The sequence below is a fragment of the Corvus hawaiiensis genome, chromosome 13 (assembly GCF_020740725.1).
Source record: "Corvus hawaiiensis isolate bCorHaw1 chromosome 13, bCorHaw1.pri.cur, whole genome shotgun sequence".
Taxonomy (NCBI): domain Eukaryota; kingdom Metazoa; phylum Chordata; class Aves; order Passeriformes; family Corvidae; genus Corvus; species Corvus hawaiiensis.
Genome location: NC_063225.1, coordinates 22,132,939 through 22,149,094, shown reverse-complemented (window position 1 = coordinate 22,149,094; position 16,156 = coordinate 22,132,939). Strand labels below are relative to the sequence as shown.

Genomic DNA, 16,156 nt, shown 5'->3' with positions numbered 1-16,156 from the left:
CACGGGGCATGGATGGGGTAAAGCCAGTGCTTGAAGATGTTTCCTTCCCCCAAATACAAAGCCAACCCATCCCACTGTACTTGGGTGCACCTTTCTCAGAGGGACCACAGCGCCAGGGAACAGGCCAGTCCTTCTCGCTTTATTGCACTCGAGAGCACCCAGGCGCCAAGGCAGCCACATTATGTACACTGGTATTTTACAGTCACCCAACGATGAAGGACCAGGAGTCCAGAGCACGCCACGCTCCCAGTCCAGCCCCTTCCCTCCATCAGGCTGCACCAAGCCACCGCTTGGGACCCCACCCTGCAGGGTAGTGTCACTGGCACCCAGCACCCTCCTGCAATGCCCCAAGGAAGGGGATGCTCTGCACAGTGATGGAGCAGACAGTTCCTGTGCCTGTCCATCACTGCCTTGAGCCAGGGGTAGCAGGATTTGGAGTGGGTACCGCCAGCTGTCACTGGAGTCCAGCCTGTGCCAAGGAGGGGTGATGCTAAGCACCAGATTGTGCTGTGGGGCTGGGGCATACAGGATCTATGTATGGCACGGAGGCAAGGAGGAGCGTGTCCTGTGGGCTACACACCCCCATGTGCCACGGCAGATCCTGGTATGGAGGGGAAGTCGCTCCTTTGTCCTGCTCCCAGGTATCCCATGTGAGGTAGAGCATCCTTACCATAGCACTGGCCACCATCCAGAGCAGCACGGCTGCCCTCAGCAGCCACCCAGCAACAGGGTGGGAGACTTCCCTGGGATGCAGGGGAGGGCAGGAGTGCAAAACCCCATCCCTATGCAGCAGCTGGTACCAGTGCAAGCACCCCGCCCTGGGACCAGCCAACACTCCAGAGCCCCGCACCATAGCAGAGGAGCCCTGCAGTGACTGCTGGAGCCCTCTGCAGGAAAAAGGGGGTGCCAGGGCACAGGGGACAGCCTGGGCACTGGTGGGATTCTCATCCTTGACAGTGCTGGCAAGGCTTGGCCCGGTCGCTTTATGGGGACACAGAGAGGGACATGAGGTGCTGGGAGCCAGGAGGGTGTCCAGGACTCCCAGTTTGCTGGGGAGCCAGGCAGGGACATGGTGCCTGCCAAGCCCGAGCAAGCAGCTCTGCCCCTGCCTTAAGGAAGGCCTACGGAAAGTTGAGAGAGGAAAGCGAGTCCGAGCGTGGAGAGGCACACGGCCCCACAGGCTCCCCACAGCAGCAGCAGTAGAGGTACTGGGGAGGTGGCCCATGGCTCACAGCTCCCGCAGCCCTGGCCCAGCTGCTCACAAATTAGCACACACCACACAATGCAAGCGCTGCAGGCTGGGCAGGAGCCCCACAGAGAAGGCCACTGCCAGGGTCTTCCCCTTCCCACAATGGTCATGTGGGGGTCCCAGCTGCAGCAGCTCTGACTACTGCGGGCAGCCAGCTCTGTTGCTCTCTCCTGACCTGGGTTTGGAGGCTGTTGGGGCCTCCCCTGTTTCTGCAGCTCTCCGGGAGCTCTTGGGGCTCACAGCAGCCTTGCGGGTGCCCTGAGGACTTGTCAACACCTTCTTCTGGAGCTGGGGGCTGGACTGGGCAGATTTCCTGCCCAGACAGGGACTCTTGGAGCCCTTGGGCTTGGCTGGCTCCAGCATCTTCAGGCCCAGGATGCTGCAGTAATGATTGCACCTGTGAGTGGCCGGGAATTGCTCCAGCAGAGAGGGGAAGCAGCTCTCCTTCAGCCCCTGGTACCTGCCAACACAGCCATCCTCAGCTCCCGCTTTGCACCAGGAGATGTCCCAGCAGAGCAGGGAGGCAAGGATGGAGCCTGACCACCATGGCCCTCGCCAGGTGAGCGGCAGAGCTGGGGACAGCCAGGGCCACCCTGCTCCAGCAGCTGGAGGTCACTCACCCTTTCAGGTTGGTAGCAATCCGCACGTTGGTCAACTTCCAGCCCACTCCTGTAATTTAAGAGGACAACCAGTCTCTGTCCAGAGAAGGACAGGCACCACCACCAAGGGCAGGTCATTGCCCTGGGTAGAGGGCTCCATGGCATGGGGGAAGAGAGAGGCAGGAGGGCAAGCCTGGGGCTTTTCCTCCTTTCCCAGGCTGGAGGGTGGTGACGGGCCATGGGACTCACACAGGAGATCCCTTTACCTTCCATGTCAGTCACGAGGATGTTTCCATTTGTCCACTGGTAGACCCAATGCTGGAAGGTGCAGCATTTGAGCACAATCTCCGAGGAGCCTCGTGCCACCAAGCTGCCATCTCTCTCGGTGACACAGTACTGCTCACAGGGCCTGCCGAGGTCCTCCTCCATTGTGGCATAAGGGATGTTGTTGGCCGGTCGATAAATCAGGTACAGAGGAATTATCCTGTGTGGGAATTCACAGACAATGTCAGCATGGTGACCTCTCCCTCCTCTGCAAGTAGAGATTCACACCACTGTCTGCAACCCTGGCTTTTGCCTTCCTCCCAATATCCCTTCCATTTGTGCGTGGGAGTAGAGTGCACTGCCCTTTGGGATGCCCCATCACCCACAGGAAATCTTCCCACCATCCCCTGCCAGGGCATCAAGCCAGTGGAACTGCAGCACATCACTTACTCAGGCACTGCTCCAAAATCAGGGACGGCTCGTGCCTCAGCAGCAAAGATCTTGCAGTACTCACGGCTGGAGTTTTGGACTTTACATTCCTGGAGGAGCAAACGAAGAGTTAAGAACCTGTCCCATCTTGCACCAATGCCTCCGTGGGACCACTGCCAGTTGTTTCCCTGTCCTGGTGGTCAAAGGGTGATGGGAAAGTCCCGAGCAGCTCCATGTTAATCAGAGGGAAGAGCTGAAGCCAAGAATGGCAAGGACATGTCCAGCCCCCTGGAACATGGCTAGACCTCTCCAGAGCATTCCAAAAGTGGAAGGAAATAGCAAAAGTGGGCACAGAACTGGGGACTCTCTGGGGACCAACTCACACGCAGATGGGGAAGGTGGGAGGGAGAAAGGTGGATGGTGGCCCACAAGGATGCCCACCTGGATGGTGATATCATAGTTCTTCTCAATAAGGCTGTTCTCATTCTTGGTCCCAAAGACGATGAAATTGTGCACTTTGATGACACAGGTGTGGCCGGACTCAAAGACAGGCTCCAGGCCGTAGATGGCTCTGGCACGGCAGGCTTTGCGCAAGAAACCAGCACCCACTTCCATGTCCTCGCTCACCACGCGCCCGAAGAGCTTATCCCCCCAATAGCCTGCGTCAGCCAAACCCTTGGCAAACACCATGGGCGTCATCTCGATCTCCTCTCCAACTGGTGGGGGGAAGAGCTGGTGAGGTGGGGACAACATGGGCACGTCCTGCTTCTGCCCCAGAGCTGCCTGCCCCACTCAGCAAGGGGCAGAGTCGCAGCTCATCACATGTGGCCCTTACCTTCAATCTCTTCCCGCAGGATAAATCCTGACAACACTAGAGGAGACAGAAAGCGAAGAGGTGTCAAGGTCCTGCCAGGATCCCACCTTGCCCCATGCACTTGCACAGTTAGGGATGGCAGGCAGGATGGTGGGAATCACTCATAAATTGGCACACGGAGGCAGAAGCACCTCAGAGGTGGTGTTAAGGAACGTGCCAAGGCTCCCCCGCTGCAGCCTGGCACCAAGCCCTCTCTGCAGTAGGCTATACCACCCATGGCACACCCAGGCAGCTGTGAGAGGCTGCTGAGGGCTCCTCACCTTCTGGGCTGAGCAGGAAATCTGTGGAGTCGGTGCCATACTCGTTGCTGATCACGCACCGATAGACCCCGCAATCCTTCTGGGACGCCTGCACAACAGCCAAAGCTGCCTGACCCTCATCGCCAGCACTGGAAAAAAAATGGAGCATGGCCACATCCCCATGTGGTGTGGGGGGGCACATGGGAGCCCTGTGACAGGCACTCTGGGTGGGCACCGTACTGCCCTTGGCAGAATGGAAGAAAGCTACAAAGGAAGCCATCCCAAGGGCAGCTCAGCTGCTCCCCCAGCATGTCATGGCACCAGGAGTCCTGCCCTGTGGTTTGTACTAACAGACATGCTCATCCTCCAGGCAAACCCTGCAAAATCTGACCGGGATTAGGCTACAGACTGATAAAGGTACTTGCCCCTGAGTGAGAGCTTCACAGAGGGAAGAGGTGGGACTCTCATCCTGAAACCCACTGGCTGAGAAGGCTCTGTTCTGGTCTGCTGGAAGGTAATGCCCACTACTGCCCATCTGCCCCAGCTCAAATATCTGCCCCAGGAGACAATTTCTGCCCGAGAATCACCTCTTTCCATCTACTCACTGTAAAGGGAACTCGGGGGACACCAAAGGCATCAGGCAAACCCTAAATGATGTGGATGATATTCCTACACAAATCCTCTGGGCTTGAGAACAAGTTGCTCTCCATAGTAGACCCAAAGGATAAAACCAGCCCCCCAGCTATCTGAACATGCTCTCCCTGCGCAAGGGCAGTGCCAAGGGATAGGGAGGGCATAACCAGAGCTGCTTTCTCCCAGCAGTGGTTGCATAGAAGACCCTCCCAGCACGGCTGCCACCCTCACATGGATTCTTTGGGGTCCCAGTTTTGCAGCTCACATCCAGCTCTTGATTTCTGTGATGGGCGTAACACCTTCTCTGCCCTCCCCACGGTTTGGGTACTCCAAGCAGACACTCCAGATGGAGCATCAATAGGATCAATTTGGCAGCAATTCCCCATCTGGGCGATCCTTCCCTCTGTGGGGCACTGAGATGATGAAATTCACAATGTACTGTGCCATGCACTGAGCTTCCCACGCTGCCTTAGCAAGAGGGGCACCTTCACCCTGGTCAAGGCAAGGAGTGGGATGTGACAGGTGACAACATGGACTGTGCTGCCGTGGAGCCGACAGGTTACCTCCTTTGGGCTTCAGCTACAGGGATCTCGTCCTTGTACCACGTCAGCTTAGAGTCGCTCAATATATTGAAGAACTGGCACCAAAGTTTCAGGTTTCCTGATGCATCGGAAAATTGTTCTGCCCTGATCTTACGGACCACCTGTGGAGCTAAGGACAGGGTGCAAAGAGATGGGTGGTGAGACACAGAGTGCTGGCCACAGCTCTGGGGACAGGCCAGCCTACGCCCACGCTGCTGCTCAGGGCTTTGGGTATCACGTGTATGTCAGCACAGCCTGGTGTAACACTGCCTTCCCAGGGAAGGTCTCAGAGCTCCATTGGGATAAACAGGGTGGGATACAAGCGGTACAACAAATTCCTTCAACAGTGCAGCACTGCAATACCCAGTGAGGCCTGGCCAGAGGAAATGCAGAAAAACACTGGAATATTGGAGGAAATATTCATCTACTGAAGTAGGGATTTATCGAGGTTACCCTTACTTTGCAAGAGACCTGATTCCCGTATCACCTAGTTCCTTCAACCTCAGGATTCTCCCTTTTTACAGTTGATGCCACAAGGAATCAAATTAGCATTGACCACAGACGTGGAAGAGGAGTGTGTACCCTGTGATGCCCACTGAATCATGGAATCATGGTTTGGGTTTGAAGGAACTTTAAAGACCATCTCGTTCCAACCCTCTTGCCATGAGAAGGGACACTTTCCACTCGACCAGGTAGCTCAGGATCCCCTACCAGCATCAGGCTTGATGAGGACCAGAACACAGAAACCATAATCAAGAGGATTCTGTGATCCCTTGGGCTGGGGAAGCCCAGGCTGTGGAGACAGCCAGTGTCAGAGCTGCTGCCTCTTGTATTCCTCATCCCTCCCTGCACTGGGGCAGAAGTCTTGGGAGAGACTTTTGGCTTTCACACAGCCAAAGGCTGATGCTGAAAACCCTGCAAATGCACAAAACTCATGTGGCCCCAGCTGACTATCACTGGCTCCCTTTGTAGGCAACAAGGGAATGTGCTTCGTGGGGATTCTCTCTTCCCTCACCTTTAAATGGGTTATTTGTTTTCTGAGACTCTGCTGGCTGTGCTTCTGGCTTAGCATCTCCAGGGACCTCCTGGTCACCACTGGTGTCACCTGCAGGCTCCTCGTACAGCTTAGGAACCTCCAGCGTGGCCATCTTCCTCATGAGGGTTGGAGAGCACTGCTCTGAGGGAGAGGATGGAGCCAGGGCAGGAGAATGCAAAAAGGATGCATTCTTCCTGGATTGCCGTGGTGAAACAGTCGGACTTCTTGTGTGCTCCAGGCTCTCCGGGGTTGCCTCCTCTTCTACCCCCACCTGTTTGGGTTTTGGCAGGTATATTTTGCGCCGGGCCCCCAGAGCGAGCTCTTCTGGTGTGGCACAAGGTAGTACTGCCAGAGGGTCAGCAGGGCTCTCTTCAGAGCTCACTGGAGGCGAATCAGAAAGATGAGGAGCCACTCCTGCTGTGGGCATGCTGCCCACCACAATGGAGGGCACTGAGAGTGGAGGCGGCCCCTCGGCCTCAGGAGCCCCCCAGGCGCGTCTCTTCGGTTGCACAGGCCTGCCAGCCAGCATCTCCTTGCTGGTAACAAATTCCTCGTTAATCATGCCTGTGATCCGTCTGGATGTCCTGGGGGTCAGAGGCAAGTTCTCTGCTGTCTGAAAGAGCTGGTTGTTTTGTACTTTTTCCAAAACTTTCCTTGAGGTGCGAGGGCTAAGGCCAGCAATGCCTATCTCTGGGATTATGCCTTCACCTGCATTTGGCTGCTCCTTGTCCCCCGAGTCAATGTCTCCTTTTGTGGCATCCTTACTGCTATCTGACATTTTTAGAAGTAGTAGCAGGTAGTTCTTTAAGGAGGAAACCAGGTTTTTGTGCTGCATTTTCTCCTCAAAAGACATCTCCTGAGATCTCTCAGAGCCAGGCAGGACCAGTGGTACCTGTGGCTGAACCTCAGAGACTCCTTCCCAAGTCCCTGAAGATGCTGCTGGTTCCTGGCATGGAGCTGTGGCTGTCAGGAGTCCTCCCTCCTTCCCCTGAGGTCCCACGGGCACTGGTTTGGCATTCTCCTCCTCTAACATGACGGCTGAAAACATCTCCCGCAGGGCAGATCCATCTGTTTTTGTGATTTCTGTTTCTCCACTCGCAGGAGGCAGCAGCTGGGCTCCAGACAGGACCTCTCCTGCAGTGGCCTCCATCCCTGGGGTGCCATGAGCTACCTGCAGTGCCTTCCGACCCACTGATGGCCTCACTGGAGGAGCAGGAGGCAGCTCTTCCTTGGCAAGAGGAACTGAAGCAGGAGCTGCCATTTCAGTGTTCTGATGGCCCAAAGGTATCCCTCCTGCCTCCCTGGGCACAGTCCCACGATATGGCTCTGCTCCATCACTTCCTGCTGTCCTCACACCAGGATGGCTCCCAGACAACTCTGCTCCTGCCTCTTTGCTCTTCCCATCCTTGACTGTCTGACACGGGATTTGTTCAAGAGGAGTGTTTTCTCCAGGTTCTGGAGGACTCAAATTTGTTAGCAATGACTCTTCCCCACCTTGGCTTTTGTCCTCTTGATTTAACAGTCCTTGCTGAGTCTCTCTGCCCTCAAGAGCATGGGAATGTCTTTCTGCCTGTTTCCTGGGGGGTGGGTGCTCCTTGCCAGACTGCACATGGTCTGGAGAAGGTGCTGGTGGCTTTGGTGGCTCCTGAGGCCTAAACCGAGGATTTGTCCTTTCCACAGCCCCCCTGGTCTCCTGGCAAACAGGCACTTCTTTCCTGACCTCCTCTACCTTACTGCCTTGCTGACTGGTCTCTTTGGTTGGACTGGACACTGGATGCTTTAGGTCACCAGGAAACTGTCCCGCTCTTGCTGCAACCTAGTTAAAAAAAAAAAAAAAGAAAATTAGCATCATGTTACTGCCCAGGTCTGTGCAGTCATACTTGTGGTCCACCTGTACCATATGGCACTGCCCAACTTCTTCTTGAATCATGAGAATTACCCTGATACCAGTGCTACTCTGTCATCCAGGGTCTTCTGGCTTCACCATCATCCCACAGGAGTGGGTCCCACCTGTCAGGCTGCACAAAATCTTTCTTCTTTTAATCAGCTCCAACCCTTCTGCATTTCAACACCCTTGCGGTGTACAGAGGCAAGAGATCCACCTTTCTAAATAATTCAGCTTTTAATCCAATATCCTCTGACTCAGCATCTTCCCAAGGAGCAAAACTTTCCCATTTTCACCAGCCATTGCTGAGACCTTGTATAATTTCTCTGATGTTTTTAAAGACTCAGTGCTCCCCTATCTCCACTGCGAGACGGGGCAATCAGCATGTCACACACTATCAGGATGAGGCTGCCCAAATGATTTATAGTGAAACTGTACACCCTGACGTTATCAGCACTATTCAGCCATTCTGCTTCTCTGACGTTCGGGAAGCTCAAATGTTTCCGACTGCAGCTGCACCCAGCAGACGTGTCAGCAAGCTGCCTGCTGCGACGGCCAAGCTTCATCCTGAGGAGAGCTGCCGAGATCCTCCAGCCAAGGGGCATGGTCTGTTTCTGTAGGGGAGGCAGCGATACCGTGGTACACGCTCTGCCCGGCTGATGCTCTGCAAGTATCACCAGGACAATGGCACGGGGACAGGGCATGCACACAATGGGTCCCCCTTCCACCCTGGAGGATCCGCTGCTAAGGATTTTCTCCTGAGGTCCCTGACTTGAGTTTTAAGCCCACCAGAATGAAGGGCATGGAAAAGGAGGGCTGTGGCTCTTTTTTGTGCTGCTTTTGCTTCATTTGGTAGCTTGGGGAAAAGAGGAAAGGTAAGACCAGTCTCTCAGCCCTTCTCCAAGCAAATAAAGGAAACATAGAATGGTTTGGGTTGGAAGGAACCTTAAAGCCCATCTCATTCCAATCCCTGCCATGGGCAGGGACAACTTTCACTAGACCAGGCTGCTCCAAGACCTGTCCAACCTGGCGTGGAACACTTCCTGGGATGGGGGAGCCACAGCTTCTCTGGGCAACCTGTGCCAGGGCCTCACCACCCTCACAGCCAAGAATTTCTTCCCAATATCTCATCTAACCCTGCTGTCTGACAGTGGAAAGCCATTCCCCCTTGTCCTGTTACTCCAGGTCCTTGTCCAAACTCCCTTTCCAATTGTTAAGGCAACACGAGTATTGAAGGGCTGGGGTGGGGGAAGCACCATTAGAGGCCATTCCTACCCACAAAATTCAAGAAGTATAATAAAATCATCAGTTTAAAATTGAGGCAAGAGTGATCACCATGCGAATCTAGTTTCTTCTCTGCTCTTGTAGAGGAGGATGTTCAGAGCCTGGCTACAGTCTGGCCTTTTGCTACAGATAAATCCAGCTCAGAAGAGAAGTCCTGAGCATAAGGCCCAGCGATGTCCCAAGCCTAGGAAAACACTCACGCTATGACCTGTATTGTTTAAAAGAGAAAGAATAAAAAAGAAAAGGACAAGTAACGCCTGTCCTGGGAGTTGAAAATACCCTGAAACATGCCTGGAATCGGCTTTAAATGCTTTAAACCAGCTTATTTGCTCTCACAAAAGCTTGAGGACTTTCCCCAGCAGCACCAACAAGCTGAAGCATTCAAATTCAAATCAGAAGCATTCCCTTTTGTCTCCTCAAAGGCACACCAGCTGACAAGTCACAGGTTTCCCTCTGTGAGTGGGGTTTTTAAAGAGAAAAAAACCTTGATGTACTGTCAAAGGCTCAGGGATGACAGCCCAAGCCTGGCTGCTGCCCACCAGCATTTTTCCTTCGTTTTTGAGAGCGAGGGGTGTTAAAATGAGCAGACAGGGGAGAAACAAATGGCTTTGCCATGGGCTGGCCTGAACAGCAATAATTTCTGCAGCAGTATGTGATGCTGGTGGGTCAGGTTGAAGACAAGTTCATGGCACTGTGCAGCAGCAAGGCCAGAACCCAGGTGTGCACTGCCCAACACAGCAGGTTCTTACCAGCAAGCTGCACTCACCTATGGCTAAAGAAATTTAAAAGAGGAAGAAAGGTTTGGGTTTTTTTTTTCCACTGGAGCACCCGTCAGTCCCTTATGCATTGTGGATTTTTCCACATTCTGAAATATGTGCACTACCTACCAAGCAAGAGGTGCTGCACCTGGAGCCTTGTCTGTGCTGGAAGTGAGCACCTACCACAGCCCAAACTCCAAATCCTGACAGCACCTGCAAACTGGACTCAGGGAACCTTTTATGACAGAAAGGGTCATTAAAGAAAAATGGGGGAAAAATAGTCTGGTAGCTTCCAGGCTAATATTTTTATGGCAAATACTTCAGGTTAGGCGACAAAAATAGTGGTTGACTAAAAGATGCTCTGAGGGTCAGGAGCAGGTGCTGTACCCTGGCACTTCATCACCGCCACAATGAGTCTCCCAACAGAGTTTTTCCGACAGGGATGAGCCAAAAAATAGTCCAGACCTACTGTATACATGTTGCACTGTAAACAAAACTTGAGGCCCTGAGGGTCACATGGGACCTAGCACCCCAAACTCATCTGCCCAGGGGGTTCATTAACTGAAGTTCCCTTGCTAAACTGAACAGATGCCATCACAAGGCACCCAGCCCAGCTATAAATACCCATTCAGTGCTCCCTGCCGACCTGATCTGAAAACATTTCGAATGAGGTCAGCCTGCCGATTAAACTGGAGAGCCCCAGGCCACTGAGACCAGCTGCTCGAATGGCCCCAACTTACATCTCTCACCACCTCAGCTGACATTTGTTTGGAGATGGGGTGGAAGCTCTGCTGTCTGGGCTCACCAAATCCAGAAAGCCCTTCTCCGGGGTGCTTTCACCAGTGGAGACCTGCAGAGCCTCGGCAGCAGATCCCGTGGGTACAGGCAGCCTACCAGGCCCAGTGCCACAATACAAATGCGCAGAACAGATACTTTCTTGTTGCCACCCCTGTGTTGGCTGTTGTCTCTCCTAGTTACCTCTTTGTTTCCCTCCAACTTCTGTTCTTGCTGCTGGCCTCTCTGGCCCTCGGACAGCACAGGTTTTGCCTCCAACACCTCAGAGGACAATGGAGCATCCTCTGTCTGTCTGCTGACTTCCACAGGCCACAGGGCAGCCTCACTCCCAGCCTTGTCTTTGGCTCCCACCTCCTTCTTCCCTGCTGCTGGCTTCACTTGCTTATCAAAATACATGTCCTTTAAAGAGAAGTACACATCATCATTGGTTTTAGTGTCCTGTTTCACAGCTTTCCCAGGCTCTTTGAGCTTTGGACTGGTTTCCACTTCTTGATCACTTGCTGCCCTCAAACGTGCATTCCTGCGTAAGGGGACAGGAGGAGCAAACCTGGGATTTGAAGACGGATTGGCCCTGTCTCTCCCACTTTCTTCTCGCTTAGAAACTTCCTGCTTTGCTGCTGAAGGAGCCTCCACCTTCTTTTTCTTTTTAGCTGCAGAGTCTTTCGCCCCTGGCTTAGTTGCCAGGTCCTCCACGGTCTCGTAGATGTATGTGAGAAAGTTGTTCCCATTCTCCTCCCCACTTTCCAAAGTGGCATCTCCATTGGTGGTCACCTCTGCTTTCAGAGGTGCCACCAGTTTGTTTGGGAAGCCTGGCACCGCATTGAGTGGCTGCTCCTTTGTCCCCTTTGCAATATCCTTGTGTAACCTGGACTGTGAATCAGCGACGTGCACTTTTGCTGCATCTTCCTTCTCCCATGAAGAGTCTCCTGACCGGAGATTCTGATCTCTAGCCAGCCTCCGCTTCCTCTGGAGCCGTTCAGGGCTCATTCCTTGCAACTTCTCCACTTCCACATTTTCTTTTCCTCGTTTCTTGCCCTGTTCTATCTCTTGCAGCTTTTCTTCAGCTTTTCTCTTGATTTTGTCAAACCACTTCTGATGGATTTTGAACTCCGTCATGGTTCCCACTTCCAGCACACCAGAGCAGGACACAATGCCTTTGTTATTTCTAGCTGAGGCCTGGTAAATGCCTGCATCCTCTTCTCGGCACCTGGAAATCAAAAGCTGTGTGTGAGACTTACCCATCCTCCCCAGGATGTCCACTGGACACACAAGCATGCATGCTCTCCCACTTCTTGCTCCGGAGAGTCCAGAAGATGTAGCCCCTAAGGTGCCCACAGAACATCTGGAGGCCTTGGGCTGGCCTCCGTCCCTGGCTCTGCCTGCTCTCCGCACTAACAGACAAGCAAGTTTGATGTTAAATTTGTTCTGGCTCCAGCCAGGGCTGTAACTCTGGTATGAGGGCTGTGATGGAGGAGCAACAGGCAGCACCAGGCTTCCCAGCTGTTCTTGGTCACAGTCCTCTGCAGGATCTTTTTCTCTCAGCTCTACACAGCCCACATGGCATTCTTGCTCTTCCTCTACCCTACCACACCACCAAAGTCTTCCCACCCCATGTCACAGGCACCAGCACAAGCACCTGCCTGTAACCCTGCTGTCACCCCTTGAGGACACCTGACCCACGGAGATCCCTCCTGCAAGAGGTGAGCCAGCCTCTGATGGACACCTGGAGCACAGCTGAGGGAGCAGAAAAGCTCAGGCTAGAAGCACAAGGATGGCAGGACTATCAACAACACTGATATTCTGCATTTTCAGTCAGTGCCACACCTGTGTGACATCCCAAATCCAGGACTCAAGGTGCGACAGGTCTCTGCCTGCTGGGGACAAGGTGTGCCTGGCTCTCCAGAAACACAGTCCTTGCTCAAATTTAAAAGAAGTTGGTAGTCAGGGCTGGATGAAGGAGGCCCTTAGATTCATCAGTCAGGGCCAAAGCAGCCCTTTCCATGATGACAGTTAGGAAAGGCCCACCTGGGCCATGGCTGCAGCCCCTTCCTTGCTTAGGACAATCCTACTGTTTCTACCTGATTCCCTGGCCCATCATCTTGGAGGCAGATAGTGCTTTCTCCTTGCTCACCTTTGTCAGCCCTAATGCTCAGCACTGGAAGGCTCCAGAGGGAGGGATTTCTCCTTCCCTTCCTCTTGCTTCCAGCATGGCAGCTATCGCTGGATGCAGTAATGGATCTCATACTGGTGTGATTGGGGAGCCACAACTGGAGGGGAAGGGCCAGCTGTGAACTCACAGTGGGGAGCAGACGGGGCCAGCCAAGTACTGTCGCCACATCACTGTTGACAGCTTATCCAGCCACTGAGAACACACTCAGAGCTCCCATCACCAAAGGAAGCCACTCTCCAGCTCCTTTACTCACTTGTAGAGCTGCAGGGTGTGGCGGTTTCCGTGGCGGAATATCTCGTACTTAGGTAAGCCACAATAGCGATCCATCTCCTCATCATCCTTGTACCACGTCACCTCTGGCTGTGGATACCCTGGGGAGGACACGGAGGGTATATCAGAGAGTGAAACATTCCACACAAGAGCACAGCCAGCATGGTATCAGCAGCAAAACAATCTGGTACACCAGGATAGATGCTATTCTGGGCTCACCACATTCCTAAATTGCACAACAGAAACAGTGGAAACTTAATGGGCTTATCTCAGACTTTTATCACTCCTAGGAATAGCGCTATTTTTGAGAAAAAAATCCCAGCACTTCATTCCTGAACAGAGAGGAGTGGATCACACGCTCGTCTCCTGTAACACTGGCTGGGAGAAGGTGAGCATGCCGTCACTTTTATGTGAAGAGAGATGTTTTGATGAGGCCAAGGCTATGGTTGGAGAACGGGCACTCACCCCTCCACGGAGCTCTCAGCATTTCACACAGTGTCACAGCCTGTAAGCTGATCTGAAACTTTCCATTGAACAGAAACAACCTTGATTGCATCACAGTCAGCTCAGTGTCCTACAAATGTCACTTGACAACAGATGTCACCTGCCTTTTCAGTAGAATGACATCATGATGTGTGTGACTGGCTGGCTGGGAAGCTGGGCATGCAGCCATGTACCCCACCACTGGCAGAGGTGTTGGATCAGCATGTAGGTCCCCCATGGACCAGCGCTAGCCACAGCCTACACTGCCCACTGACAGCAGCTCTAGCTCGGATTAAGAGCAGTTTTCATGCAGCCAGCAGGGGTTCCTGCACTTCACTCAGGGCTCACTGCCCAGCCAAGCTGACCCCCAGGGCATGGGATGAAAGTTTCAATGATCACATCATGCCTTGGCTGTAGTCGATATGCTCAGCAGCTGTTTGAAGCCCCAGTGCAGACACCTGAAGCTTATCTGCTGCAAATGTCCCTGCAGGCTTTCTGTGTGGCCGAAGGAAGCAGTCTGGCATGCTCCTCAACTCTACCTGACCCCAAGGATCACCCACAGCACCCCAGAATGTAGCAAGGGTCAGCTCCCATGGACATCCCAGACATGGGGCTGATGAGGGCTTTCCAGGAATATCCAAAGTGTCCCAACCCAATGACTCTGGAGTAATGAGAAGGCAGGGAAAAGGTGCACTCTGGACCCCAGCTACCAAGCCACAGGTTTGAAGGCTAACCAGGACCTCAAACGTCCTCCTTGCACCAGCCAAAGGTGTTGTCAGCCCATAGCAATGCCTGAGCCCAGCTTACTCCTGCTCTCATGAAGGTCCTAGAGCCGGACTGAGAGTCCAGAAGCAGACTCATCAGCATGAATTCACCCAGGTTTTGGCCAATCCAACATGCCTTTGCCCAGAAAAGCAGCATATGCCAAATCTCCTGTACTGCTTTGGCTCCCCTGCTCACCCCTTGCTTGTGGTGGCTCCTCAGTGTCCTCTGGCTCCTCAAGGGATTTAGTCCACTGAGACCAGACAGACCTGGGAAAGTAAGTCTCAGAAGCTTTTCTTTCCTGTTCTCCTCTATGAGCAGCATCCATCCCCACAGCAGACACCTCACAGACTGGATTTTACTCTATTCTTCCTCCCCCTCTAAGGTCTCTTGCTCTACACTGTCCCAGCATCCCCCCTCTCCAGCCTCGCTCTCCGTACATCTCCCACATGCTTTGCTGCTTCAATCCCCTCCCACTGCTGCAATCAGCAGCTTTGGCTTTCTGTTGGGTAGTGTCTCGTTTCTCCTCTTCTGTAGGAAGCCAAGCCATGACTTTCTCCCAACACCCTTCCTGCAAGGCTTTCTGTCCTCCCCCTCTGCCCCACTCTTGCCACGGCCTGTTCCTTGCTGTTGTTCTGACCTCCCAAGCAGGTTCCTAGAGACATGCAAAGCCCTCAGGTAGTTGTGGCTGAACAAAATGAGCCCTAAACTGGGAACTGGAGAACGCCCTGAGAGCATCCCAGTGACGGGATCATCAGGGATTGATGCTGCTGCTTATATTTTTCATAAAATATTAACTATTGCCTGTACTTGGAAGCAGGACCCTGGGCTGAATGAGCCTGTGGTGAATTCTTTCTGCTCCAGGGATGACGAACACAACAATTTCCATACACAGCTCACACTGTGCCCAGAGCAATCCAACCCTTCCCAAGGGCTGTTCTGCAAGCAAGACCTTCAGGAGGCCCCCATGGTCCATCCTGCAGGGAGCTGGCAGGTGGATTTTCCTGACACCCTAAGAAACAGCAATCACAGCCCTTCATTCAGGGAACTGTCAGCGGACAGTTTCCGAGAAACCCTGTGATGTCCCCCCGTGGCCTCCACAGCTGATTTCCATTCCCAGCTGACATCTGCCGGAAAGAGCTGCAATTTCCATAGCTGTGCAGTGCCTTCCTGCTATGCTTAAACTCCCTTTGACCTGTAGCACTTCTGTCCTTGAGGCTGCCTGCTCCCTCTGAGCAGCTACCGCCACGCAAGCCCAATGCCAGGACCAGCTCCCACTGCATGCTCCAGCCTGCAGCCAAAGGGAGCTGCAGGCAAGTGCTGGCTGGAAGTCTGCAGGCAGGTGGATGCTGAAAGGCTTCCCACCTCCCACACAGGGACAGTGGCCCCAGCTGCCTGTCCAAACACCATCCACCCCTCCCCAGGGACTGTAATTAGAGCCAAGCAGGGGATGGAAAGACGCCTGTGCAGGGACAAGTCTCCCCGGCATGGGGAGGGGAGCTGGTGCTCATGCTGCTGACATCCATCTTTGGGCTGCTGAGGGGGGGAAAGAGGGGTCAGGCATCACTCCCAGCACATCCCCTGCAGGCACAGCATCCGCAGCTTGTCCAGTGGGATGAAGTGGAACCGAGGGCATTGCCATGCTGCAGGCACCGGATGGCCACCCGTAGCAGGAGACACCCTGAGCAGCCACACGTCCTTCCAAACCTTCCACTGCTGCAGCCCCCCCGTGCAGCTGGTGCCAAGAGGGATTTGCTGGCAGCTGGGCCCCTGCAGCCCCCAGCCAGAGCGCCGAAGCTGCAGACAGAGTGGTGCCGGGCGCTCCTGGGAGGAGAGAAGGCATCC

The 16,156-nt window shown here is 53.8% G+C and overlaps 1 protein-coding gene across 3 annotated transcripts in view; it reads right to left on the bottom strand.

Annotated features, from left to right (window-relative positions):
* Positions 1 to 117: 117 nt before the first annotated feature.
* ALPK3 (alpha kinase 3) overlaps positions 118 to 16,156 on the bottom strand; it is a 33,284-nt gene continuing 17,245 nt past the window's right edge. For all 3 annotated transcript variants that reach the window (XM_048317810.1, XM_048317811.1, XM_048317812.1), the window contains 11 exons: positions 13,050 to 13,167; positions 10,810 to 11,833; positions 5,884 to 7,720; positions 4,851 to 4,998; positions 3,676 to 3,803; positions 3,377 to 3,412; positions 2,983 to 3,257; positions 2,563 to 2,651; positions 2,115 to 2,332; positions 1,870 to 1,918; positions 118 to 1,709 (listed from right to left, as the gene is read on the bottom strand). In XM_048317810.1, coding sequence (XP_048173767.1) covers positions 1,388 to 1,709; positions 1,870 to 1,918; positions 2,115 to 2,332; positions 2,563 to 2,651; positions 2,983 to 3,257; positions 3,377 to 3,412; positions 3,676 to 3,803; positions 4,851 to 4,998; positions 5,884 to 7,720; positions 10,810 to 11,833; positions 13,050 to 13,167 — 4,244 coding nt within the window. In that variant the 3' untranslated portion in view covers positions 118 to 1,387. The remainder of the gene's footprint in view (positions 1,710 to 1,869; positions 1,919 to 2,114; positions 2,333 to 2,562; positions 2,652 to 2,982; positions 3,258 to 3,376; positions 3,413 to 3,675; positions 3,804 to 4,850; positions 4,999 to 5,883; positions 7,721 to 10,809; positions 11,834 to 13,049; positions 13,168 to 16,156) is intronic.